Below are 27,605 nucleotides of genomic sequence, written 5' to 3' on the forward strand. Positions count from 1 at the left end.
ATGGCTTCGAAAGGACCGGTCGAGAGTTTGAGCGAGGAAGAAATTTGTCCCGTCTGCCTGGATTTCTTCATCGATCCGGTTACACTGGAGTGCGGACACAACTTCTGTCGCTCTTGTATCACACAGTATTGGGAAAGGGAGGAGAGAAACTCCTGCCCGGAATGTAGAGAGGTGTTTGCTGACCGCACCCTCAGGGTGAATCGGGCCTTAGCAAATCTGGCTGAAAAGTTTCGAAATCTAAACCTGAATCCGAAAGGGAAGGAAAGTAAACGTCACTGCGAGGAACATGAGGAAGAACTGAAGCTGTTTTGTGAAACGGACAAGACGCTGATCTGTCTGATCTGCAGAGACGCGCAGGAACACAGAGATCACCGCTTCAAGCCGATTACAGAAGCTGTTAAAATCTACAAGGTAAAAACTAACGTTATTTGATTCTTAACATATCTCCTTTGTCCTACATACCAGCATACGAGCCTCTTTACCAACACATCACTCTCTGCAACTTCCGTCATCTCCAAAGGGATTCCAGCATCTCTCCGTCCCACAGCCCACCTCCTCATCCTGCAACTCTCCGCTCTCTATACGGATCGCGCTCCACGTACTGTATCGCCCTGATCCACTCGCTTCTCCCCGCTGATCTCCCTCCTGGCACCGACACCTGCAAGCGGGACAAGTGCTACACCTGCCTCCTAACCTCCTCCCTCGTCACCACTCAGGGCCGCAAACCGCCCAGTTCCTCCCGTTTCTTCCATGGTCGATTGTCCTGTCGTATTAGATTCCTTCTTCTCCAGCCCTTTACCGCTTCCACCTGTCTCCTCTCAGCTTCTCACTTCATCACCCTCCCCCACGTTTCCCCTCACGTTGTCTCACCCATCATCTGTCAGCTGGTTCTCATTCACAACCTTTTTATTCTGGCTTCTGTCCCATTCCTTGCCAGTCCTAATGAAGGGTCTCATCCCGAAACACCGGCTGTTTATTTCTCCTGAATAGATGCTGCCTGACTCACTGAGTTCCTCCGGCATTTTGTGTGATAATCGGGTTTGATCACCTGTTTCTTTTGATGCATCTTTGTTTCTATTTCCTTCACTCTCTGACTTCCAGGATCAGCTAAAATCTTCCTTAGACTCTCTCACAAAAAAGAAATCAGACTTCCAGGAAAAGGAGCAGCAACAGAAAGAGAAGATTTCCGGAGTTCAGGTGAGGCTTCCTGAGCGGAATTTCTGATATTACTGTCGAGTTTTGCTCCATTTAATGCAGAACAGCCGAGTATCGCAGCTCCAGTGATGTGGGTTCGATCCTGACCTCTGCTGCTGTCTGTGTGGAGTTTGCATGCTCTCCCTGTGACCACGAGAGACTCCGACACTTCTCAAGGACATGCGGAATGAATGGCTAATTACCGTTAACCCTGTGAAGGTGGGGAGGGTGTGTGTGAATCAGATGGGAGTTTATGGGTCAATAAGTGAGAATAGGTTTCAGGAAAACGTGAGGGAATGGTGTTGACGGGAATGCTCTCAGAAGTAGCATGGACTCCAATAGACTGAACTTAACGACAAAAGGAAACAAAACACACCAACGCAGTCTATTAATCTTCACCTTTCCTTCGACAGGAACAGTCACACAGCCTTCAGTCCCACGCCACATCCCAGTTTGCTGAACTGCGCCAGATTATCACTGAGAAAGAGCAGAGCTTACTCAGGGATCTCAGGGAAGAAGAGAAGAGGATTCTCAATCTAATGGAGAAAAATCTTTGGGAGATTCAAGAGAATATAAGGATTATTCAGGAGGAAATCTCAAAGTTACAGGAGTAGATGGATCAGAAAGACAGTGTGATATTTCTCAAGGTGCGGGATTATATTTCAATTTGTTTCTGTCAAAGGGCACTAAATGAACAGTGGTATATTTGATATAAACACAGCACAGAGGTCAATTCTAACAAATCAATTGCTGCTGCTGGCGACCTCACACAAGTTGTTATACCTGCATGATGCACCCTCCCATCACTCCAATAATGACATTTCAAAATGTCCAAGATACGCTTTCAGTCCTTCATTAGCAAAATACAATCTTGAAGCGATGAAACTTCAGGGTAATTCATTGTAAAGTAAGCTGCAACACGGCGGTCAAGAACAGAATGACATCCGCCCGTCCCCAGCTCAAAACTGCCCAGAACAAAGTACAGATACGTAACTTTTTCCCTTCGCTTTTACCACGTCCCCAATCACGTGACGAGTTACCATAATAAACACGTAACACAGAATACAATGCAGACAGAAAACAGACGTGTTGCTCCTACACACAGCATTTACAAATGGCAGCAAACTGTTTCTCACCAGACCATTGATGCATCTATTCAGGGTTGTTGTTGTCCCATAATAATAAGATTATGAAGGGATTGGACACACTGGAGACAGGAAGCATGTTCCCGCTGATGGGTGAGTCCAGAACTAGAGGCCACAGATTAAGAATAAGGGGTAGGCCATTTAGAACAGTGTTGCTGAAAAACTTTTTCACCCAGAGAGTGGTGGGTATGTGGAATGCTCTGCCTCAGAAGGCAGTGGAGGCCAAGTCTCTGGATACTTTCAAGAGAGAGTTAGATAGAGCTCTTATAGATCGCAGGGTCAAGGGATATGGGGAGAGGGCAAGTACGGGGTACTGATTGTGCATGATCTGCCATGATCACTGTGAATGGCGGTGCTGGTTAGAGGGGCCGAATGGCCTACTCCTGCACCTATTGTCTATTGTCTATTGTCTCGAAACTGGACTTCCACAACTTGTGTACATCCCAGGATGGAATGCACATTTCTCTGAAGTTATTTACTCCGATCATAACACAGAGCTGCTGACTGTGTCCTTTATTCTACATTAAATATCCTCTAAAACTCCCATTAACTCCCATTTCCAGTTATAGGCTGTGAGTGTGTCTGGTGTGAGGGTCTCTCTGTCAATCAGTGAGAACAAAGAATTTGACCCACACATCAGACTTATCTTCTGTATCCGGTTTCCATCAGATTAGGGAAACTATTATTGTCTCTTTACTTTTACAGATAACATTCAATCGTTCAAAACATAACCAGGCCATTCGGCCCATTTTCTCCTCTAAATTTCCCTGCTTCACAGTCCTCCTGTCACTTGCTCACCACAACCAGCAACAGTGCCATGAAATCTCTGGTCCCTCATGTGTTTATCCAGCCTCCCCATGACAGTCAGTCTCTGCTGTTCCATTTCATCCACTCCTGTGGCAGCGAGTTCCACATCCTCTTCACTAAATTTCTAGTGGAATTTGTTAAGTATCTCCCCATAAATAGAGATACTTCCTCCACCTGCACACAAACACATACATCACTGATCTTAAATTCCTCCATCCTATCACCCTGATGTCATATCCAGATGAAAATGCAGAACCTGTCCTGTCTTCCCTGTAAGTTTTATCCTCTCAGTAATGGTCTGACATTCAAAAACTTTCCCTGTAATTTACTCCGTGGTTCTGTATTGTCCGTGTGTGTGAGTGATTGAGGGAGTGGGAATTTTCAACACCTTGTAATGATTTGGATGAAATTCAGGATTTGGACAGTAAGTGCAAGTCTAATCAGATTTGTGTTTTATTTATTTCAGGAGGAAACTCGTCAGAACAGGAGGTAGGACAGGCTCTTTACTGAAATCCTGAATGGATTTGTAAAATAGTTCACAATAGCAATTTATAACCAGCTGTTTAATATTTACAGGATTAATGTCAATATCCAGGAATTGTCAGTGACAAATGAGACCCTGCCGGTTGAAAAATTCGATCACCTCTATTTGTTGAACACAGTGCTGAGAGAAACGCTTGATGCTATTAATCGAGGTAAAACTTACAAAGATTCATTTCTCCTTGTTCATGTAGCACAATTTAGTTCCAATTTGAGGCAAAGGTTGTCTGTAACACTGGGCTGAAGGGGAACTGAAGTTTATTCCACATCAACCCCACCGACTGGGAGGCATCACTGTCACATGGTCAGCTGGAGATGTCAGACCCCTGAACACACTAGCACAGGGTCACAATACAACCAATACATGGGACTGGCAGGTAAACCACTGTGTTCCAATCCCAGGTAAATGCACTAACACACCAGGACATGAGTTTGGATCTACCAGAGGAGCTGGGAATTTGATACTGATGATAATATTATAGGGAATAAAAGCAGGTATCAGTGTGATGACAGGGATTGTGAGGTAAATACACAAGTCCTTCATGTGCCCTGTGAGTGCAGACTCTGACAGACACAGGTCTTCCCCCTTCCGGATCAGCAACTCTCACTGTTGTTAGAGGCAGAAGAGGGGAGTGGTCATGATCGGGGACTGAATCGTCAGGGGAGCAGACAGGAGAATCTATTGATGTGAACGGGACACCTGAATGGTATGTTGCCTCCTGGGTGCCAGGGTCAGGGATGCCTCGAATCGTGTCCGCAGCATTTTAGAGAGGGAGGGAAAAGAGCCAGATATCTTGGTAAATTTGTGACAATGATATTGGAAGTAAAAGCAAATAGGTCCTGAAAATAGAATTTGGAGAGCTTGGTAGAAAGTTCAGAAGCAGCACCCCCAGGTTTGTAATTTCTGGATTGCTGCCTGTGCCACGTGCTGGTGAGGGTAGAAACAGGATAATTTGACAGATTAACATGGCTGAGAAGATGGTGCTGGGGACAGGGATTCAGGTTCTTGGATCATTGGGATCTGTTCAGGTGGAGGAATGACCTGCTCAAAAGGGATGGGTCGCACCTGGACCCAAGGGAGAACAATATTCTCACAGATGTTTGATAGAGCTGTCGGGGAGGGTTTAAACAAATTTGGTGGGGGGCGTTGGAAGTGGAGTAAAGGGATAGAACTGATGGTAAAAATGCAAAGATAGCGTACAGTCAGTCTGTCAGATAGGGCGGACAGATGCGAGGACAAAATTGCAGCCAGCAAGGTGAATATCAGTGCATTAGGGATACAGAATTAAAAAGGGTAGCAGATACAGTACACAAAGTGTTACATCCCAATACATGGAGTATGAGAAATAAGGTGGATGATCTTGTTGCACTATTACCGATTGTCAGGTTTGGTGTTGTGGCCATCACGGAATCGTAGCTGAATGTTCAAGGTTACACAATGTATCGGTAGTACTGGAAGGAAGGAAGGAAGGATGGCCGATGGGGTGACGTGGCTCTGTTGGTAAATCAGTTGCAAGAATGGGACATAGGATTGGAAGATGTTGAATCTTGTGGGTTGAGGTCAGGAACTGCAAAAGTAAAAATGCCATTGACACCAGTCATACACAGGCCTCCCAACAGTCAGTGGGTTGAGGCCCACAGATTACAGCTGGAAATAGAAAAGGCTGATGAAAAGGACAATGTTATGATAATCATGGGAGAGTTCAATATGCAGGTCAATTGGGAAAATCAGGTAGGTAAAGGATCTCAAGGGAGTGAGTTTGTTGAATGCAATGTGATGGCTTTCTGGAGCAGTTTGTCGTTGAGCCTACTCGGGGAACAGCTCTACTGGATTGGGTGTTATGTATTGAACCAGAGGTGAGTAGTTAAAAGAAACCTTAGGAGGCAGAGCTCACAACATGACCGAGTACAACTTGAAATCTGATAAGGAGACAGTAATGTCTGATATTGTAGTATTTCAGAGGAGGAAAAGAAATTACAGTGGTCTGAGAGAGGAGTTGACCAAAGCAAATTGGAAGGAGCTGCTGGCAGGGATGAGAGCAGAGCAGAAATGGTGTCAGTTTCTGGGAAAATGAGGACAGATGTACTCGAAAAATAAATAAATACTCAAATGGCGAAATAGTACAACCATGGCTGACAAGTTAATGTAAAGGCAAAAGAGAGGGCATACAACTAAACAAAAATTTGTAGGAAGAGAGAGGATTGGGAAGCTTTTAAATATCTACAGAGAGGAACTAAAAGGAGGATTGGGTGGGAAAAAATAAGCAAGAAATTGATTTGAATTGAATTGACTTTATTACTTACATCCTTCATATACATGAGGATTAAAAATCTTTAAGTTATGTCTCCATCTAAATATGCAATGGTCTCCAATGATCCTTCAGGCCCTTTTTACACACCTGTCTTTGTAAAACAAGTTAGCTGACAATATCAAATTGTTTTTCAAGTATTGTAAAAAAATAAAACAGAGATGTGAGTGGATATAGGACCGCGAGAAAATGAGGCTGGATATATAATAACAGAGGTTAAAGAGATGGCAGATAAACCAAATATTTTGCACCAGTATTCACAGTGGAAGACACTAGCACTGTGCCTGGTGTTGAAAAGTGCGAGGGAAGAGAAGTGAGTGCAGTTACTGTTACAAGGGAGAAGGTGCTCAAAAAGATGAAAGACCTAAAGGTACATAAGTCACACAGACCAGATGAACTGCACCCTAGTGTTCTGAAAGAGTTTGTGGTAGACATTGTGGAGGCATTTCAAATGATCTTTCAAAAATCACTGGACCCTAGCATGGTGCCAGAGGACTGGAAAATGGCAAATGTCACTTAACTCTTTAAGTAAGGAGAAAGGCAGCAGAAAGGATGTTATTGACCAGTTAGCCTCACCCCTGTGGTTGGAAAGAAATTGGAGTCAGTTGTTAAGTATGAGGTTATGGAATGATTGGTGACACTGGACAAGATAGGACAAGTCAGCATGGCTTTGTTAAGGGAATGTCCTGCCCGACAAACCTGTTGGGATTCTTTGAGGAGATTACAAGCAGGATAGATAAAGGGGACACAGTGGAAGTTGTATATTTGGAATCTCGGAAGGCCTTTGACAAGGTGCCACACATGAAGGTGGTAACCAGGTGAAGAGGCCAGGGTATTACAGAAAAGTTACAGGCATGGTTAGAACATTGGCTGATTGGTAGGAAACAGCGAATGAGAGTAAATAGATCTTTTTCTGGTTGGCTGCCAGTGAGTCATGTTCCACAGGGGTCAGTGTTAGGACACCTTCATTTTATGCTGTATATCAAAATTTAGACCATAAGATATAGGACCAGAAATAGGCCATTCAGCCCATCGAGTCTGGTTCAGCCATGATTGAATGGTGGAGCAGACTCGATAGGCAAATGGCGTAATTCTGCTCCAATGCCTTATGGTGATCAGACCACTACATTGAAGCATTGAAAGAATGAGCTCGGACACACCAACAAGCATTGACATGGGTCAAGATTTCATCTCAGGAGAAGCACACAAAGCATAACCGGCCTGGCAAAGCTCCCTCACACACATACACAGGAAGGACTGGCAGATTGTAGTCAGAGCCTCAGCAATGTATGTTGTTATTTCCCTCTGTAACCTGGAAACCAATCTCTTCAGAGATAGTCATTTATTCATTTAAACAAGTCAATCACATGTGACACATTGTCAACACACACCAGACATGTGATGACACACTGTAACATACAAATTCTTCAATGTACACACTCTCCTTCAAAGTGTATACACACACACACACACACACACACACACACACACACACGGATATACTATCAGAGTGTGACACACGGCCACAGAAATAGGCACAAATTCACATTTAGGATTGAAATCTGCCGTCCTTACCCAGCCTGTCTGTTCTGTGGCCCTGAGCTGCCCTCTGACGTGACATCACATCAACACTTCACAGACAGGGGTGAGATTCCTCAGGAGGATGATCTGGGAGGGTTTGATTGATGTTGAACCCACGGCCCAATTCATCAATCTGCAAGACCAAGAGGTCTTCTTGAGCATGGTCCATTTGTGTCTGTTTGCCTCCCCCCCCCCCCATCCCTCTAACCATTTCTCATCTGTGTACCTGCCCAAATTTATTTTAAAATATTTTATTTTTACCTGTTTCTGCAGCGTCTGAGGGCAAATTCCGTTTACCAACCTCCATCTCTATAAGAATGTTACCTGATAGAGCACTCAGAAAAAATTCCTGTCTCACTTTCAATCTGAGTCCTCTGGTTCTGCACTCCCATTTCTTGGAAAAAGAAACTTTATTTAAGCTGCTTATGAATTATTTACCTCGATAAGGGGTCATACCTGAACATCCTACACTACAGCTGAATAGCCCAAGCTTATACACTCTCTGCTTTTAACCCAAGCCCCCAGTCCTGGTAACATCCTCCTGAAGCCTGCTGTCCAGTGTAATGACATCCTCCCCATATTCGGGAACCGGAAAAGCAGACAATACTCCGTGTGGTCTATCATCGACATCAAAGGCCTTGCTGAATTTCATGTGGACAGTGTGGAATAGGCTGATGAATACACGACTGAAGGTGTTTTTTAGATTGGGACAAGAAGTGCGGCGTGGGAGCTAAATTCTGAAGGAAGGCAGTTTTTTTTTTAAAACTTTATGTACAAGAACAGCGAAATTTTAAGAAGATGACCACCCTATACAGCGAGCAGCGGAGTGGGTGGCAGCAGAGTGTTGGGCTTAGGCGGTAATGGGAAGAGGCGAGAGCGAGGCACCGACTCTTTCTCTCCCCTTGGCAAATCGACCCAGACGGACGGGGAAACAGCAGGGCACATTACCTGACGGTTTAAAAAGTTTGTGTCTTTGGTGAAGTAAGTGGGTGAGTAGATCTATATTTCTTTGTTTCATTCCTGTAGAATTAGGTAGCATGTCAGCAGGGTTAGTGCTTTGTTCAGGGTGACCTATGTGGGAATCCTGGGAGACCTCCAGCCTCCCTGATAGCCACATCTGTGTCAGGTGAACCGAGATGCAGCTCCTCGGAGACCGTGTTAGGGATCTGGAGCTGCTGCTTGATGACCTACTGCTTATTAGAGAAAATGAAGAGGTGATAGAAAGGAGCTACAGGGAGGTAGTCATCCCTAGGCTACAGGGGTCATAAAACTGGGTGACTGTCAGGGGAGGGAAGGGAAATGCCCGGATAGTGGAGAGCACCCCAGTGGCTGCCCCCCTCAGCAACAAGTATATCATTTCGGATGCTGTTGACCTGACAGGGGACGGCCATGGTGACCGGGTCTCTGGCACTGAGCCTGGCGCTGTTGTGCAGGAGGGAAGGAGGGAGAAGAGGAATGCGGTAGTCATAGGGGATTCCATAGTCAGGGGAAAAGACAGGAGTATCTGTGAGCCTGGTACAGATACCCGCATGGTGCCAGAGTACGGGTTACACCTGAACCCGAAGGGGATCAATATCATCGCGGGAATGTTTAATAGAGCTGTTAGGAAGGGTTTAAACTAATTTGGCAGGGGGATGGGAAACTGGAATGATAGAGCGGAGGAGGAGGAAAACAGAAATAAATCTAAGATAGTGAGCAGTAAAGATGTCAGGAAGGACAGGCAGGTGATGGAGCAAATTTGTAGCCAATGGAATGAGTTGCAGTGCAATCAAAACAAAAAGTGTTATACTTCAGGTGTTATACTTAAATACACACAGCATAAGGAATAAGGTGGATGATCTTGTCGTACAGCTACAGATTGGCAGGTATAATTTTGTGGCCATCACTGAGACGTGGCTAAAGGATGCATGTCTGAGAGCTGAACGTCCAAGGATACACGGTGTATCGGAAGGATAGGCAGGTAAGCAGAGGGGATGGCGTGGCTTTATTGGTAAGAAATGATATTAAATCATTAGAAAGAGGTGACATAGGATCGGAAGGTGCAGAATCTTTCTGGGTTGAGCTAAGAAATCGCAGGGGTAAAAGGACCCTGATGGCAGTTGTATACAGGCCTCCTAACAGCTGCAGTGATTACAACAGGAAATAGAAGAGGTTTGCCAGAAGGGCAGTGTTATGATAATTGTGGGGGATTTTAACATGCGAGTGGATTGGGTAAATCAGATTGACACTGGATCTCAAGAGACAGAATTTGGAGAATGTCTACAAGATGGCTTTTCAGAACAGCTTGTTGTTGAGCCCACCAGGGGATCAGAGGTACTGGATTGGATATTGTGTAATGACCCAGAGGTGATTTGAGAGATTGAGGTGAAGGAACCGTTAGGAAGCAGTGATCATAACATGATTGAGTTCACTGTGAAATTTGAGAAACAGAAGGTGAAATCCAATGTTTCGGTATTTCAGTGGAGTAAAGGAAATTACAGTGAGAGTAAGAGAATTACAGAGAGAGGATGTGGCCAAACTTGACTGGAAAGGGACACTAGTGGGAGGTCAGCAGAGCAGCAGTGGCTGGAGTTTATGTGAGAAGTGAGGAAGGTGCAACACAGATATATTCCAAAAAGGAAAAAAAAATTTGAATGGAAAAAGGATGCAACCGTGGCTGACAAGAGAAGTGAAACTCAAAGTAAAAGCAAAGGAGAGGGCATTCAAGGAAGCAAAAATTAGTGGGAAGACAGAGGATTGGGAAGTTTTTAAAAGCTTACAAAAGGAAAATAAGAAGGCCATTAAGAGGGAAAAGATGAACCATAAAAGGAAGCTCGCAAATAACATTAAAAAGACACTAAAAGCTTTTTCAAGTATATAAAGAATTGAAAACGGCTGAGAGTGGATATAGGACAGATAGAAAATGATGCTGGAGAAATTGTAATGGGAGATAAGGAGATGGCTGAGGAACTGAACGAGTATTTTCATCTGTCCTCACTGAGGAAGATATCAGCAGAATACCAGACTCGCAAGGGTGTCAGGGAAGAGAAGTGTGCGCAGTCACAATTACGGCAGAGAAAGTACTCAGGAAGCTGAATAGTCTAAGAGTAGATAAATCTCCAGGACCAGATAGAATGCACCCTTGAGTTTTGAAGGAAGTAGCTGTGGAGATTGCGGAGGCATTAGCAATGATCATTCAAAAGTCAATAGATTCTGGCATGGTTCCGGACGAGTGGAAGATTGCAAATGCCACTCTCGTATTTAAGAAAGGGGCAAGGAAGCAAAAAGTAAATTATAGAACTGTTAGCTTGAGAAATGGTTAGGAAGTTTCTGGAGTCAATTGTCAAGGATGAGGTTACGGAGTACCTGGAGGCATATGACAAGATAGGCCAAACTCAGCATGGTTTCCTGAAAGGAAAATCCTGCCAGACTAACCCATTGAAATTTTTTGAGGAGATTACAAGTAGGCGAGACAAGGGAGATGCAGTGGATGTTGTGTACATGGATTTTCAGAAGGCCTTTGACAAGGTGCCGGACATGAGGCCACTAAAGAAGATAACAGCCCATGGAATTACAGGAAATTTACATATGTGGATAGAGCGTTGGCTGATTGGCAGGAAACAGAGTGTGGGAATAAAGGACCCCATTCTGGTTGTCTGCCAGTGGTGTTCCACAGGGGTCCATGATGGGGCCACCTCTTTTTACGTTGTATAACAACGATTTGGATTATGGAATAGATGGCTTTGTGGCTAAGTTTGCTTATGATACAAAGATAAGTGGAGGGGATGGTAGTGCTGAGGAAACAGAGAGTCTGCAGAGAGACATGGATAGATTAGGAGAATGGACAAAGAAGTGACAAATGAAATACAATGTTGAAAAGTGTATGGTCATGCACGTTGGTAGAAGAAATAAACGGGCTGACTGTTATTTAAATGGAGAGAGAATTCAAAATTCTGAGTTGCAATTGTACTTGGGAGTGCTCGTGCAGGATACCCTTAAGGTTAACCTCTAGGTTGAGTCGGTGGTGAAGAAGGTGAATGCAATGTTGGCATTCATTTACAGAGGAATAGAGTATAGAAGCAGGGATGTGATGTTGAGGCTCTATAAGGAACTGGTAAGACCTCACTTGGAATACTGTGTGCAGTTTTGGGCTCCTTATTTAAGAAAGGATGTTCTGACATTGGAGAGGGTTCAGAGCAGATTCACTAGAATGATTCCGGGAATGAGAGGGTTAACATGTGAGGAACATTTGACCGCTCTTGGATTGTACTCCTTGGAGTTTAGAAGAAGGAGGGGGAACCTCACAGAAACATGTCGAATGTTAAAAGGCATGGACAGAGTGGATGTGGCAAAGTTGTTTCCCATGGTGGGGGAGTCTAGTACGAGAGGACATGATTAAGGATTGAAGGGCGCCCATTCAGAACAGAGATGCAAAGGAATTTTTTTAGCCAGAGGGTGGTGAATCTGTGAATTTGTTGCGGCAGTGGAGGCCAGGTCATTGTGCGTATTTAAGGCAGAGATTGATCAGTATCTGAGTAGGCAGGGCATCAAAGGTCATGGTGAGAAGGTGGGAGAGTGGGACTAAATGGGAGAATGGATCAGCTCATGATAAGATGGCGGAGCAGATTCAAAGGACCGAATGGCCAGCTTCTGCTGCTTTGTCTTATGGTCTTATTTGAATGCACCAGTATACGGAATAAGGATCTTGTAGCAGAGGTAGAGTTTGGCAGGTACAAACTTAGACACGTACGACTTTAGTCGAAGGGATAAACACATAGACAATTCTGTAAACAGGGCGAAAACTCAAAAATCAGAGGTGCAAACGGACATGGGTGTCCTTGTGCAGGATTCCCTGAAGGTTAACTTGCAGTTTGTGTCAATGGTAAGATTGGCAAACTCAATGTTTGCTTTCATTTCGAGAGGATTAGAGTACAAGAGCAAGGATGTAATTCTGAGGCTTTATAAGGCATTGGTGAGATCACACTTGGAGTATTGTGAGCAGTTTTGGTCCTTCCTATTGGAAAGCATGTGCAGACATTGGAGAGGTTCCAGGAGGTTCACAAGAATTATTCCGGGAATGAAAGAGTTAACACATGAGGAGTCTTTGTTGATTCTGGGCCTGTGCTCACTGGAGTTTAGCAGACTAGCTGATTTATTATCCCTCTCAACCCTATTCACCCGCCTCCTCCCCATTACTTTTGAGACTCTGACCAATCAAGACAGGTCCTGATGAAGGTTCTCGCCAGATCTCTCTGACACCTGTCTGGAGAGAGTTGATGTTGGGAGGATGTGGGTGGGTCGGGAACGGTAAGCACAGCCTCCGACTATAGGGATGTCCATTTAGGACAGAGATGCGGAGGAATTCCTTTATCCACAGGATAGTGGATCTGCCACAGGCAGCTGTGGAGGCCAAATAATTGAGTATATTTAAGCAGAGTAACACACACAAATTGTTGGGGGAACAGCAGGCCGGGAAGTTTCTATGGAAAAGAGTAAACAGTCGACGGTTCAGACTGAAACACTTCATCAGGACCTGTGTTACTTAAGGGTTTCTGCAAATTCATCCCCTGTCCTAAAGAGGGTCTGCGGGGGATGGGGTTGTGGGAAAGGGGACAAAGTCATCCTCGTCTCCCACCTTTGCCCTATCCAGCTTCTCATTACGACCACACACACAGTTCACCCACAGGCTTTCCACCTCTCCCCCTCCTGATTCAATCTGCCATTCATCTCTCCCCTACTGGTTCCCATTATCACCTCCTTTACTGTCTCAAACCATCACACTGCCCCACTTCACACTAACAAATAAACGTGAACATTGTATGACGGGCCTGTTCCTGTGCTGTACTGGTCTCTGTTCTCTGTTCCCAGTTTCGAAGAATGAGAGGAGATCTCATGGAAACACAAAATTCTTTCAGGGGTCAACAGGCAGGAGTGAGGGAGGATGTTTCCCCTGTCTGAGGAGTCAAGGGTCAGGGGTCTCTCTGCTCTCCGTCCAGCGGCAAACCCTTGGGGAGACATTAGTTGTGCAGCCGCTTTTGTCGAGTCAACGATTCGTGTCGGCCACGCGACCGCGCCTGAGATCTCCACCACCCGCGGTCCACGGGGCCGCGCTGCCCGAGTCTCCCCGCGATCCCCGGGGCCGCGCTGCCCGAGTCTCCCCCCGATTCCCGGGGCCGCGCTGCCCGAGTCGCTCCCCGATACCCGGGGCCGCGCTGACCGAGGCTCCCCCCGATCCCCGGGGCCGCGCTGCCCGAGCCTCCCCCCGATCCCCTGGGCCGCGCTGCCCGAGTCTCCCCCCGATCCCCGGGGCCGCGCTGCCCGGCTCCCCCCGATACCCGGGACCGAGCTGCCCGAGCCTCCCCCCGATCCCCGGGGTCCCGCTGCCCGAGTCTCCCCCCCCCCGATCCCCGGGGTCCCGCTGCCCGAGTCTCCACCGATCCCCGGGGCCGAGCCGACCGAGTCTCCCCCCGATCCCCGGGGCCGCGCTGCCCGAGTCTTCCCCTGATCCCCGGGGCCCCGCTGTCCGAGTCCCCCCCCCCCTGATCCCCGGGGCCGCGCTGCCCGATTCTCCCCCCCGATCCCCGGGGTCCCGCTGCCCGAGTCTCCCCCCGATCCCCGGGGTCTCTCTAATTCTCTGCTTCTCCCCCTAGTCTCTGTCACCCTGGATCTGGAAACGGCGAGTCCGTATCTCGAGGTGTCTGAGGATCGGAAGAGTGTGAGACGGACCGAGACCTGGAAGAATCTCCCTGACATCGGGAAGAGATTCACAGACCGGGAATGTGTGCTGGGATCGGAGGGATTCACATGGGGGAGACATTACTGGGAGGTGGAGGTGACGGGGAATCGGTTCTGGTGGCTGGGTGTCGCCGCAGAGTCTGTGGAGAGGAATGGACGGGTCAATCTGAGTCCGGAGACCGGATTCTGGATCATCAGGCGGAATGGTGACGTGTTACATCGGGATTATGACGTGGACCGTGGTCTCACCTCCCCCGAGTCCCGTCTAGCTGCCGATCCCATCCCCGGGAGGGTGCGAGTTTATCTCAGTTACGAGACCGGGACAGTTTCATTTTACAACGCGGAGACCACGTCCCATCTCCACACCTTCACTGGGAATAAATTCACGGTGCAACTTTATCCTTTCTTCCGGACTGGGGATGCAAACCAGTGGCTGAGAATCTGCTCTGGTTCCGCTCCGGGTCTGTAAACGGGTCGAGTCCCGGGACGGGCGTCAGGAGTAAATTTCCTGTAAGTATAAATATGCGGAGAGTGCAGCTAAATACGTTGCTAAGGAGATGGTGCAGGAGGGAGGGCTTCATGTTTCTGGACAATTGGGCTTTGTTCCCGGGAAGGTGGGACCTGTTCCGACGGGACCGTTTGCCCCTGAACTGGAAGGGAACTAACATCCATGCGGGTAGATTTGCTAGTGCTGCTCCGGGGGATTTAATCTAGATTTACAGAGGGCGGGGAACCAGAGTGTTAGAGCAGATAGTGAGGAGGAGGAGGATAAGGAACATGAGAGGACTGCATGTATAAACGGAAATGAAAAAAAAACTTTATGCATGATATAAATATTCTCAGGTACAGCTATTTCAATGCAAGGAGTATTGTAGGTAAAACAGAGGAGTTTAGGACGTTTGTTGACACGTGGAATTAGGACATTACTGCTATTGGTGAGACTTGGTGGCAGGAGGGGCAGAGCTGGCAGCTTAATGTTCTGGTAAAGTTGGAGAAGGGCCAATTTTGTGGAAATAAAAAAGGATCTAGCAAGAGTGGATTGGGAAAAGTTTTTTTTGTGGCAAGGATGTATTCAGTAAGTTCATAGGGAACCTTGGTTTTCAAGGGATATTGGCGATCTGTTTAAGAAAAAGGGAGAAGGTATAGCCAACAAAGAAAAATGAGGCACTTGAAGAGTAAAGCAAATGTAAGAAAATACTAAAGAAGGAAATCAGGAAGTCAAAAAGACATGAGGTTGCTTTGGCAGATAATGTGAAGGGAAAACCCAATGGATTTCTAACAATATTTTGAGAGTAAATGGATAGTAAGGGACAAAATTGTTCCCTAGAAGATCAGAGTGTGGAGCCTCACGAGATGGGGGAAATCTTAAACAGTTTTTTTGCATCAGTATTTACTCAGGAAACCGGGATAGTGTATATGGAAGGAAGGGAAACAAGCAGTAGTGTCATGGAACATTTGTAGATGAAAGAGGAGCAGGTGCCTGCTGCCTTACAGTGAATAAATGTATATAAATCCCCCGGGCCTGACTTGATATTTTCTTGGACCTTGAGAGAGACTGGTGTAGAAATTCCAGGGGCCCTGACAGAAATATTTAAAATGTCCTCAGCCACGGGTGCAGTGCCGGAGGATTGGAGGGTAGCTCATGTTATTCCGTTGTTTTAAAAAGGCTCCAATAGTAAACCAGGTAATTACAAGCCAGTGAACCTGAAATCAGTAGTAGGTAACTTATTGGAAGGTGTTCTGAGAGATCAGATATACAAGTATTTGGACAGCCAAGGGCTGATTAAGAATGGTCAGTATGGCTTTGTGCGTGGTAGATCGTGTTTAGTGAATGTTGTAGAGTTTTTCTAGGAGGTGACCAAGAAAGTAGATGAAGGAAAGGCTGTGGATGTTGTCTGCATGAACTTTAGTAAGGCCTTTGACAACGTCCAACATGGGAGGTTAGTTCAGAAGGTTCAGACACTAGATATCCATAGAGAGGTTGGAAACTGGATTCGAAAATGGCTGTGTGGGAGAAGACAGAGAGTGGTAGTGGATGATTGCTTCTCAGACTGGAGGCCTGTGACTAGTGCTGTGCCTCAGAGATCTGTGCTGGGACTATTGTTGTTTGTTTTCTATATCAGTGATATAGATGTGGTCAATTGGATCAGCAATTTTGCTGATGACACCCAGATTTGAGGCGTTGTGGACAGCAGGGAAGGCTTTCAAAGCTTGCCGAGGGATCTGGACCAACTGGAAAAATGGGCCAGGAAATGACAGGTGGAATTCAATGCAGACAAGCGTGAGGTGTTGCATTTTGGATGGACAAACCAAGGTAGGACATACACAGTGAATGGTAGGGCACTAAGGAGTGCAGAGAACCAAAGGGATCTGGGAGTTCAGGTACATAATTCCCTGAAAGTGGCGTCACAGGTAGACAGGGTTGTAAATAAGGCCTTTGGCATCCTGGCATTCATAAATCAAAGTACTGAGTACGGGAGTTGGGATGTTATGCTGAGTATGTATAAGGCATTGGTGAGGCCAAATTTGCAGTCTGGTCACCTACATGTAGGAAGGATATCAGTAAGATTCAAAGTTTGCCACGAAGATTTACTAGGATGTTGCCAGGTCTTCAGAAGTTGAGTTACAGGGAAAGATTGAACAGGTTAGGACTTTATTCCTTGGAGCGTAGAAGCATGAGGGGAGATTTGATAGAGGTTTGCAAAATTATGGGGGATATAGACAGTAAATGCGAGTAGGTTCTTTCCACTTAGATTAGGAAATGTAAAAACAGGAGGACTTGGCTTTAGGGTGAAATGCAAAAGGATTAGGGGGAACATGAGGAGGAATACCTTCACTCAGAGAGTGATGGGAGTGTGGAACGATCTGCCATCTGACGTGGTAAATGCGGGCTCACTCTTAAGTTTTAAGAATAAATTGGATCGTACATGGATGGGAGAGGATTGGAGGGTTACGGACTGGGTGCAGGTCAATGGGACGAGCGGAATATAGTTTCCGCACAGACTAGAAACGCCAAAAGGCCTGTTTTCTGTGCTGTACTGTTCTATGGAGTGAAATAAACACGACATGAGAATTGTCGATCGATTAATTTTGACTCGTTCACCGCATCCGTCAACCAAACACAAACACCGGGGATTCAGCAGTAGCTGCGGGCGGCGAGTCCTGAGCTCCCCCAGGTCCTAAAGTTCACCCGTAATGAGACAGGTTAAATGGGACAAGTGGGGGCGGTGCTGATCGGAAAAGACAGTGCAGATTGTTCATTAAGTTCATCTGCCATTTCTTGTCCGCCATTACTACTTCACCAGCATCATTTTCCAATGGTCCAGAATCAACTCTCACCTCCCTTTCACTCTTCATGTAACTGAAAACTAAACTTTTCGAATCCTGGTTTTTATTATTGGCCAGTTTGCCCTCATATTTCATCTTGACCATTCCTATGGCTTGTTTTCGTTGCCTTTTGTTGGATTTAAGAGCATCCCAATAATCCATCATCCCACTCACCTTTGCTACCTTATATGCCATTTCCTTAGTTTTAACACAATTACATGCCTTTTCCAGCTCAAACTGTGAATTAATTTAAAGTCAATCCCATAATTTAATAAAGTTTTTATCTGAAAACTATCTACCCCCCCCCAACGATTGCACTGAAAACTGCATTTGATTTTTCTTCAGCCTTATACGCATCACATTGAAATAGTATGTGTTTCGATAGTTTAATAATGACAAAATGTACACGACACAGAATGAAGTTTTCCAATTAGATACAAGGCATAATTAAGCATAGTGTGGGCATTTCTATGTCATGTCAATATCATTCATTCCCTTTTTTTAAGCCATTCTAATATAAACCCAACAGGTTTATGCATTATGTCAAGGTGTCTGTCTTTATGTCTGTAACATTCTCCTTCGCGTGTACTAATAACGCCGAATTCAACGTCGAGATAAACCAGTCAATGAAACCAGATCGCAGTAAGATTAACCATTTACTGTTCACTCTTCACATTAACATATGGTGAAAACTGTTGATAAAACAATACAAGATTGATACAGTATTTGTTCCTTCCTTAATATCACATTTCAATTGTAAATACTTGCAAAGGTGAGTATAACTACATTACACTAAGGTGCAGTATACAGGCAGAGTTTACCTGCTCCATTGACTACTTTAAATACACTTCCATGCAAACTATCCGCGACACTTTAACTAACGAAAGCATAAACATTATCGACCGTCGGTACTTCTAACAGGATTGGCATTAACATCTTAGTTCAATATATCGATATCTATTAACTTACAGCGTTGCTCTCACTGTGATTTCTCATGCCTGCAAAACAACTTCTGCTCAGGTGTGCCTCGTGGTGAGCCCCCACCCTCGCGTTAATTTCAAACCGGTACTTTCCCACAAGACGCGGCGAAACCGGATGTGACGTCATCGAATGCCGATATGTTTTACATGCAATGAATATACTTTAAACACTTCTAATTCTAACTAGAAAATACTATCGAATGAATTACTAAGCGAAAATATTATAAACTAAATAACTGTCGTAAAGACAGCACAATGTCCATAATCCAACAAGTCTTGCTGTAAGCCCCTAATTCTTAACACTACCAACCCTTTAGCTTCTAATTTGCTAAGTGGAAGGTCTATATCCACAGCTTAAAATTTAACAGCTTTTGTTGCTAAACAGTCAACCCCATCATTTCCCTCAACAGTGTGATGTGCAGGGCCCATAATGTGCAGACATATAAATCAAACTTTATATATAAAATACTGTTTGACAAGTTTCCAACAGTCAATCTGACCTACTGCCAGAATGATCTGTTTAAGACTCATCAAAACCGAAATGTATTCTGAGCAAATTATAAATACCTGCAATTCAGTCACACAAAAACTGCCACACCAACATCCCCAGTTAACTTATCTTTTGATTCATCTGTAAAAATGGTTACTGTATGATAATAACTTTCATTAATATACTAATGAACCCACAGACTCTCAGGCAGAACCGAATCAGTTCGTGTAACCTAAAATCAACTGAAGTCATTGGAAAAAACAAGGTTGGCTTACAGAGAAAGCTACAGTGGGACATATTGTATCATCAAATACTCCCATATTCCCAGCGTGATAAGAACCCAGCCACCCGAAACAAAAAACACTCCTCTTGTGATGTCCCCAACCGTCCTCCAGCACACCTTTAACAGGATGATCATTTCCTTGCCCCCGCAAATTAATCCAGTATGTTGACATCAATTTCAACCTCTGTTACTTTGAGGGTAATTGTCCCACTGCAATCAGTAAAGCCAAAACAGGAGACAATATTACTGCACTAGAAAACAATTTTAAAGTCTGTAATTGTATCACATAAAACATTTTTAATTTGAAGGTGCAGCTGATCCATAAGCCACACAGACATAATCAAGAGCAGATCAAATTAAACAAATACAATTGGTCAACAAAGATTTTCATGTTGCACCCAAGAATACCCACATAGATGTCTGAGGAGATTTAAAGCTCCTTTACATTTATCAATTATTTTACTGATAGGTGCTTCCCCGTCAGCTTATTATTCATCCACATACTGAGAAATCTTACCACTGACACTTCCTCAAGACATTAATCATATAATTTTAATTCAAGTGCAAGTCTATTAATGCTGTTTGTAAACCACGTAATGTGTTTTAACTACTGAAAGCTTAAAATTCTCAACAATCTGCCCACTGTTTGACCTATTAATTGCAAATTGCAATTAATACCTCTAATCCATAAAGCTACGTCATCTGTATATTATGCTTTACCAAGGGTATCCCATTTTCCCGTCTCAGAGAAAATATCATTAAGCATAATATTAAATAAAGGGCTACAAATACTGCCTTGTTGGATCACATTCTCTGTCTCACAGGAACACAAACGTAACATGCCGACCGGTGCTTAGACAGTCCATCCAAAAAAAAAACTCAGTAAAATTATGCAATGACCCCCTCACTCCTAATTTAATCAAAAGTCCTTTCTTCCATATCATTTCCCTTTTCAGTATCAAGAAATCCTGCTATTACATCTTTATTTAATTCCGCTTTCCGAATATCATCTTCCAAACCTAAAAGTGAATCTAATGTCTTTTCACCCTTCCAAAATCCACTCTAATAAAACACTTTATCACCACTTTTTCCAAAATATAACTCAAGCGCTTCATTACCATACATTCCACAAGTTTACATAAATAAGACGTTCACGATAAAGGCCCTTAACTAGAAGGATCAAATGGAGATCTGCCAGGTTTTAGAAAAGGCACTGCTATTTCCATTTTCCATGAGGAAAGTAGATGCACAATTCAAACAATTAATATTTTCACAGAAGAGAATTATATACAATTATCATTTCAAATATCACTCTTTCCTGGGGACACCTGACCTGCATTATTAATGGATTTCTTAAATTCATACAAAGAAATCTCTCCATCAGTGATACTATCATTTCTACAGCTGACTTCCAGCACATCAGGGTATTCATTGAAAAACATATCCCTGCATTGTTTAACTTCTTCACTTAAATTATCCTGATTGTGAATCTCAGCAAATGATCCAGCCAGTAACACAACCTTCCCTGTTTCAGTAGCATAGAACATAGAACAATACAGCACGGTACAGGCCCTCCGGCCCACAATGTTATGCCGACCCTTAAACTCTGCCTCCCTAAGCTTAAATTCCTCCATATACCTGTCTAGTAGTCTCTAAAACTTCACCGGTGTATCTGCCTGCACCACTGACTCGGGCAGTGCACTCCACGCACCAACCACTCTCTGAGTATAAAATCTTCCTCTAATATCCCCCTTGAACTTCCCTCCCCTTACCTTAAAAACATGTCCTCTTGTATTGAGCGGTGGTGTCCTGGGGAAGAGGCGCTGGCTGTCCACTCTATCTATTCCCCTTAATATCAACTATACCTCTATCATTTATCCTCTCATCCTCCTTCTCTCCAGACAGTAAAGCCTTAGCTCCCTTAATCTCTGATCATCATCCATTCTCTCTAAACCAGGCAGCATTCTGGTATATCTCCTCTGTACCCTTTCCAGTGCTTCCACATCCTTCTTATAGTGAGGTGACCAGAACTGGACAGAGTACTCCGTGTGGCCCAACCAGAGTTTTATAGAGCTGCATCATTACATCGCGACTCTTAAACTCTATCCCTCGAGTTATGAAAGATAAGCATTCTTAACTACTCTGTCTACCTGTGAGACAACTTTCAGGGATCTGTGGGCATGTAGCCCCAGATCCCTCTGCTCCTCCACACTTCCAAGTATCCTGCCATTTACTTTGTACTCTGCCTTGGAGTTTGTTCTTCCAAAGTGCACCACCTCACACTTCTCCAGGTTGAACTCTATCTGCCACTTCTCAGCCCACTCCTGCATCCTATCGATGTCTCTCTGCAATCTTTGACAATCCTCTGCACTATCCGCAACCCCACCAACCTTTGTGTCTTCTGCAAACTTGCCAACTCATCCTTCTACCCCCACATCCAGGTCGTTAATAAAAATCACGAAAAGTAGGGATCCCAGAATTGATCCTTGTGGGACAACACTAGTCACAACCCTCCAATCCGAATGTAATCCCTCCACTACAACTCTCTGCTTTCTGCAAGCAAGCCAATTCTGAATCCACCTGGTCAAACGTCCCTGGTTCCCATGCCTTCTGACATTATGAATGAGCCTACCGTGTGTAACCTTATCAAATGCATTACTAAAATCCATGTAGATCACATCCACTGCACTACCCTCATCTATATGCCTGGTCATCTCTTAAAAGAACTCCACCAGACTTATTAGACACGATCTGCCCTTCAGAAAGCCATGCTGACTGTCACTGATCAGACCATTATTCTCTAAATGCCAATAAATCCTATCTTTGTGAATCTTTTCCAACAGCTTTCCCACCACAGATGTAAGGCTCAATGGTCTATAATTATCCGGACTGACCCTACTACCCTTTTTGAACAAGGGGACAACATTCGCCTCCCTCCAATCCTCCGCGACCATTCCCGTGGACAATGAGGACATAATGATCCTAGCCAGAGGCTCAACAATCTATTTCCTCACCTCGGATGCAGAACTGGGAAGTGGCAGAGGGAGTTCAACACAGATGAAGAGATTCATTTCTGCAGGTCAAATTTGAACACAGAATATAATATTAATTGTAAGACTCTTGGCAGTGTGGAGGGTCAGAGAGATCTTGGGGTCCATGTCCATACAACACTCAAAGCTGCTGTGGATGTTGGCAGTGTTGTTAGGAAGGGGTCTGGTGTGATGACCTTCATCAACCGTGGGATTGAGTTCAAGAGCTGTGAGGTGATGTTGAAGCTATATTTCTCCTAACCTGTACATAAGTAATTGTAATAAGATTATGAGAGGCTTTGACCGTGTGGATAGCCAGAGGCATTTTCCCAGGCTTGAAGTGACTAACACGAGGTGACGTAGTTTTTAGCTGCTTGGAAGTCGGTACCGAGTGAATGTCAGGGGTAAGTTTCTTGCACAGAGAGTTGTGGGGGCATGAAATGCTCTGCCGACAACGATGGTGGGGGTGGATACAATAGGATATTTTCAGAGATTCTTAGATAGGTTCATGGAGCTTAGAATCATAGAGGGGTATTCGATCAGGAAATCCTAGGCAGTCTCTAGCGTAGGTTACATGGTCGGTACAACATTGTGGGCTGAAGAGCCTGTCATGTGCTGTAGATTTCTGTGTTCTGTGTCAAAGACAGGCAGAGGGATTAGTTTAAATGGACAGGAAGACAGCATGGAAAGGTTGGGCTGAACGGCCTGTGTTAGTGCCGTAAGGGAGGGGTTCTGTCCCAAACATCGACTCTATTCCCCTCAACAGATGCTGCCTGACTTGACAACGTTCTTGAAAAGTTGCATTCAGTTCCGCTTAGCATTCTGTACAAAGGATGTTTTGTGCTGGAAGAGTGCAGAGGAGATTCATCATGATTGAGTGGGCTTCTGTTCATAAGTCCATAAGACATAGGAACAGAATTAGGCCATTCAGCCCAATGAGTCAGCCACCTTTCAATCATGGCTGATCCCAGATCGCACTCAATTCCAGATATCTGACCTCCCGCCATATCCTTTGATGCCCTGACTGATCAGGAAACGATCAACTGCCGCCTTGAATATACCCACACACTCGGCCTCCACTGCAGTTTGTGGCAGAGCATTCCACAGATCCAATACTCCCTGACTAATAAAAAAATAAGCTGCCTACCTCTGTTTGAAAAGGTGGCCCCTCTGCTTTGTGGCTGTGCCCCACCACAGGAAATACCTTCTCCACATCCACCTTATCCAGGCCTTTCAACATTTGGTAGGTTTCAATGAGATGCCCCGCATTTTTCCGAGTTCCAGTGAGCACAGGGTCAAAGCTGCCAAGTGCTCCTCATATTTTAACCCCTTCATTCCCAACATCATCCTCTGGACTCTCTCCATTGACAACACATTCTGTCTGAGATCTGGGGCCCAGCGCTGTTGACAATACTCCAAGTGTGGTCTGACTAGTGTCTTATAAAGCCTCAGCATTATCTCTTTGCTGCAGTATTCATGGGGCGAGATTGGACTGTGATGATCTACAGGGGGATCTTGGAATCCGAGTTCATAACTCCCAGATAGTGGTTCCGTTGTCAGGCAGTTATGTTGCAGTTGTATAAATCTCTAGTTTATCCACATCTGGAGAATTGCATTTGAAGACAGGAATAATGCGGAGGTTTTGGATGGTGAGTGGAAGAGGTTTAACAGGATGCTGCCTGGATAAAGTGAGACCGGACAATCTCGGGGAATTTTCTCCGGAGTGGCAGAGGCTGAGGGAGGTCTGACAGACGTTTACAGGAATGTGAGAGACACAGACAGTGTGGACAGCCGGGATTGTTTCTCTAAGGAGGAAATGTCCAATGCCAGTGGGCATGCACTTCAGGAGAAAGGGGGAACACATCCTCATTGGACATTTTTGCAGTATTTAAGTATTTTGTAATTTAGTGTAATTTTGTATGTTTTTTCTGCATAGCTGCTGTTAAACAAAAACAATTAGAAAAGACAATGATGTTAAAAACCTGGCTCAGAATGGTTAAAGGAGATTTGCGTTTCAAGATTTGTTTTTCATTCCCATAGTGGTGGGTGTCTGGAGTGAATATGGGGTAGTGGTGGAGGCAGATGTGATAGAGGCTATTAGATACCACGTGGATGTGAGGAGAATGGAGGGATGTGTCCCTTGTGTAGGCAGAAGGGATTGGTTTAGTAAGGCATGAAGTGACCGGTTCAATTGGTTCAGAACAACACAGTGAGCAGAAGGGCCTGTTCAAGGACAAGTACAGCAAGCAGAGCAGGTAAACTGGATAAAGTGAGCCCACTCAGAGAACAGACTGTGACGTCAGTGGATAAATGCCGGCATCACAGTTCTCTCAACAAAGATACTTCACTGTTGGATAAAATGAAGCTTCTGTTGTTTATAACCGATGTGGTGAATTGTACTTATCAGACATCTCATCCTACTGAGGAAATTAAAATTATTGTGAAAGCTGCAGAAAGGTATCTTGGTGTAACTGGTGTTTTGTGGGAAGCCTTAAATTAAGTTTTGTTGGGTGGGGTATCTGTATCAGTCTACTTGTGAACATACATAATGGTATTAAAATATATCAATGAAATCCTGGGGAGTTTTATAAAATTTTCACTATGTTACTTACACCTTATTTATCCACTGTTTTATCAGAGTCTTTCAAATCAGATAAAATCCCTCAGTCTTTTTATGAAGCTTTTATTTCTCTTATTCTTAAAAAAAATCCAGCTGAATGTTGTTCATCCAGACTGATTTCTTTATTAAATGTTGATGCAAAAATTTTACCCAAAATCTTATCTCGAAGACTTGAAAATATTCTACCATCTATTATATCACATGACCAGACAGACAGGATTTATTAAAAATCGTTACTCACATTTTAATATACGTTGGTTATTGAATGTGATATATTCACCATCCAAAAATATCAGAGTGTATATTATCTTTAGATGCAGAAAATGCCTTTGATAGGATTGAGTGGAATTATCTTTTTAAGACCTTAGAAAAGTTTAATTTTGGGCCTAATTTTATTCTTTGGGTTAAATTAATCTACTTGTCTCCTACTGCTCAGGTTATTACTAACTCCCAAATTTCTAAGCCCTTTAGATTAAAGCGGGGAACTTAGACAAGGTTGTCCTCTTAGTCCTTTACTGTTTGCTTTAGCTATAGAACCCTTAGCAATAGCATTTTGAGAATCTAAGGACATTTCTGGTATACCAAGGGAAGGTATGACTCATGAAATTTCGTTACACGCTGATGATATTTTACTTTTTTATCTCTTAACACTGAAACTTCTTTACCTTTGGTTCTTTCTTTCAATTTCTGGGAAAATAAATGCCAAATTTCCGTTCAATGTTGTTACAAGTCAATTTACATATCTAGGTGTAACAATTACTAAAAACTTTAAATAAAGAATTTATTTAAATAAAACTTAAACCCCTTATTGATTTCTGTTAAAAAGACGCTTTCTAAATGGTCCCCTCTTTCTTTATCCCTAATTGGCCGAATTAATTCGATTGAAATGAAGATCCTTCCTAAATTTTTATATCTTTTTCAGGCCTTACCTATTTTTATTCCTAAGACGTACTTTGATTCTTTAGCTTCAATTTTAACCTCTTATATTTGGAATAATAAACAAGCTCGTTTAAGTAAATTTTACCTACAAAGAAATAAAGAGATGGGTGGACTCGTCCTACCCAATTTTAGGTTTTACTATTGGGCTGCCAATATAAGGAATATTACTTTCTGGTTCTATTATACTTATGGTAAAGATCGCCCATCATGAGTCTCCTTAGAAGTTAATTCTGTAAAAAATTCCTCTATTGTCTCTCTTCTTGGATCATACTCTTTTTCAGCAAACAAAACAACAAATAACATAATTGTTAAGCTTACTTTAAGGATCTGGACTCAATTTAGAAAATTTTTTGGTTTAGCAAATTTTTCATTATCATCTCCCATTCTCCTTAATTATTTTTTATCCCTTACATGACTGATAAAGTCTTTAAATATTAGGATGAACTAGGTATTGTGTTTTTGGGACCTGTTTAATTCAGGATCTCTTGCTTCATTTGACCAATTGTCAAATAAATTTGCACTCCCAAAAACACAATTTTACAGATACCTTCAAATTAGAGAATTTCTACATTTCCAATTTGCTACTTTTCCTTTAGGTCCTGATAAAAATTTACTGGACGATCTTTTAAATTTAAAACCTTTTGTTAATGGTTCTATTACCGGTATCTATAAGTTGTTGATTGATTCTCGACAAGACTTTTTAGATAAAATAAAATAAACTTGGGAGGGTGACCTAAATTGTCAGATTTCTGATGATAGATGGAATAAGATTCTTAAATTCATCTTTCTGTGCTCGTCATTCTCTTCTACAATTTAAAGTGGTTCATAGAGCTTACATTTCACAGCAGAAGCTGTCCAGTTTTTACCCTTTGTAATAAATGCAACTCTGCTGATGCCTATTAATTCATATGTTTTGGTTTTGCCTTAAAATTGAAAAGATTTGGCGGGAAGTATTTCATACCTTCTCACAGCATTCTAGGGTCCAACTTCACCCAAATCCCCTAACAGCCTTGTTTGGTATAATTGCAAATGAAAATATAACTTTAAATACTCCTAACCTACAGGTTTTAGTTTTTACCTCTCTTTTAGCAAGGAGAGGAATCTTGCTGAAATGGAAGGAGTCTACACCTCCTACACATATTCAAAGGATACGTGATATTATGTCTTATTTAAATTTAGAAAAGATCCGCTGCTCAGTCTTAAATTCGATACAATCTTTTTATGATATTTGGGGACCTTTCCTAAATTACATTTCCAATTTATAAAGTTTAACAGTGCACAGACTTTTATGTATATTTTTATCTTCTCTTCTTAAGTGAATATGTTTTTTTTTTCTAATTATCCATTGTCATCCATCAGCTTTTTTCTATGGTAGTTGGTAGGGGGTTGTCTTTTTTATATGAAAAATTTATTTTATGTTGTGTTACTTATCTTAAAATTTTTGATTACAGAGTGTTATACCTTTATGTGTTATGCTATAACATTTTGATCAATTTTATTACAATATATGAATGTACACAAGTTATGTTGAGATGTATCTATGTGTTGCACTCTGTAAATCTTGTTTTTTTTCTGAATAGTAAAAAGAAAAAGAAATGCAAGAGATCTGATTTATAATGGTCAAGACTTTGAGAAATTTATTTCTGA

At 43.4% G+C, this 27,605-nt stretch overlaps 1 protein-coding gene across 1 annotated transcript; it reads left to right on the plus strand.

The window, feature by feature from the left end:
• Positions 1 to 27,605, plus strand: LOC132385905 (zinc-binding protein A33-like). The gene is made up of 6 exons (XM_059958144.1): positions 1 to 411; positions 1,102 to 1,197; positions 3,613 to 3,635; positions 3,723 to 3,841; positions 14,206 to 14,800; positions 22,214 to 27,605. Exons 1-5 carry the CDS (start codon positions 1 to 3, stop codon positions 14,757 to 14,759), a joined length of 1,203 nt encoding a protein of 400 aa, XP_059814127.1. The 3' UTR covers positions 14,760 to 14,800; positions 22,214 to 27,605.

This window comes from Hypanus sabinus, assembly GCF_030144855.1.
Source record: "Hypanus sabinus isolate sHypSab1 chromosome X2 unlocalized genomic scaffold, sHypSab1.hap1 SUPER_X2_unloc_5, whole genome shotgun sequence".
NCBI classification, from domain to species: Eukaryota; Metazoa; Chordata; class Chondrichthyes; order Myliobatiformes; family Dasyatidae; genus Hypanus; species Hypanus sabinus.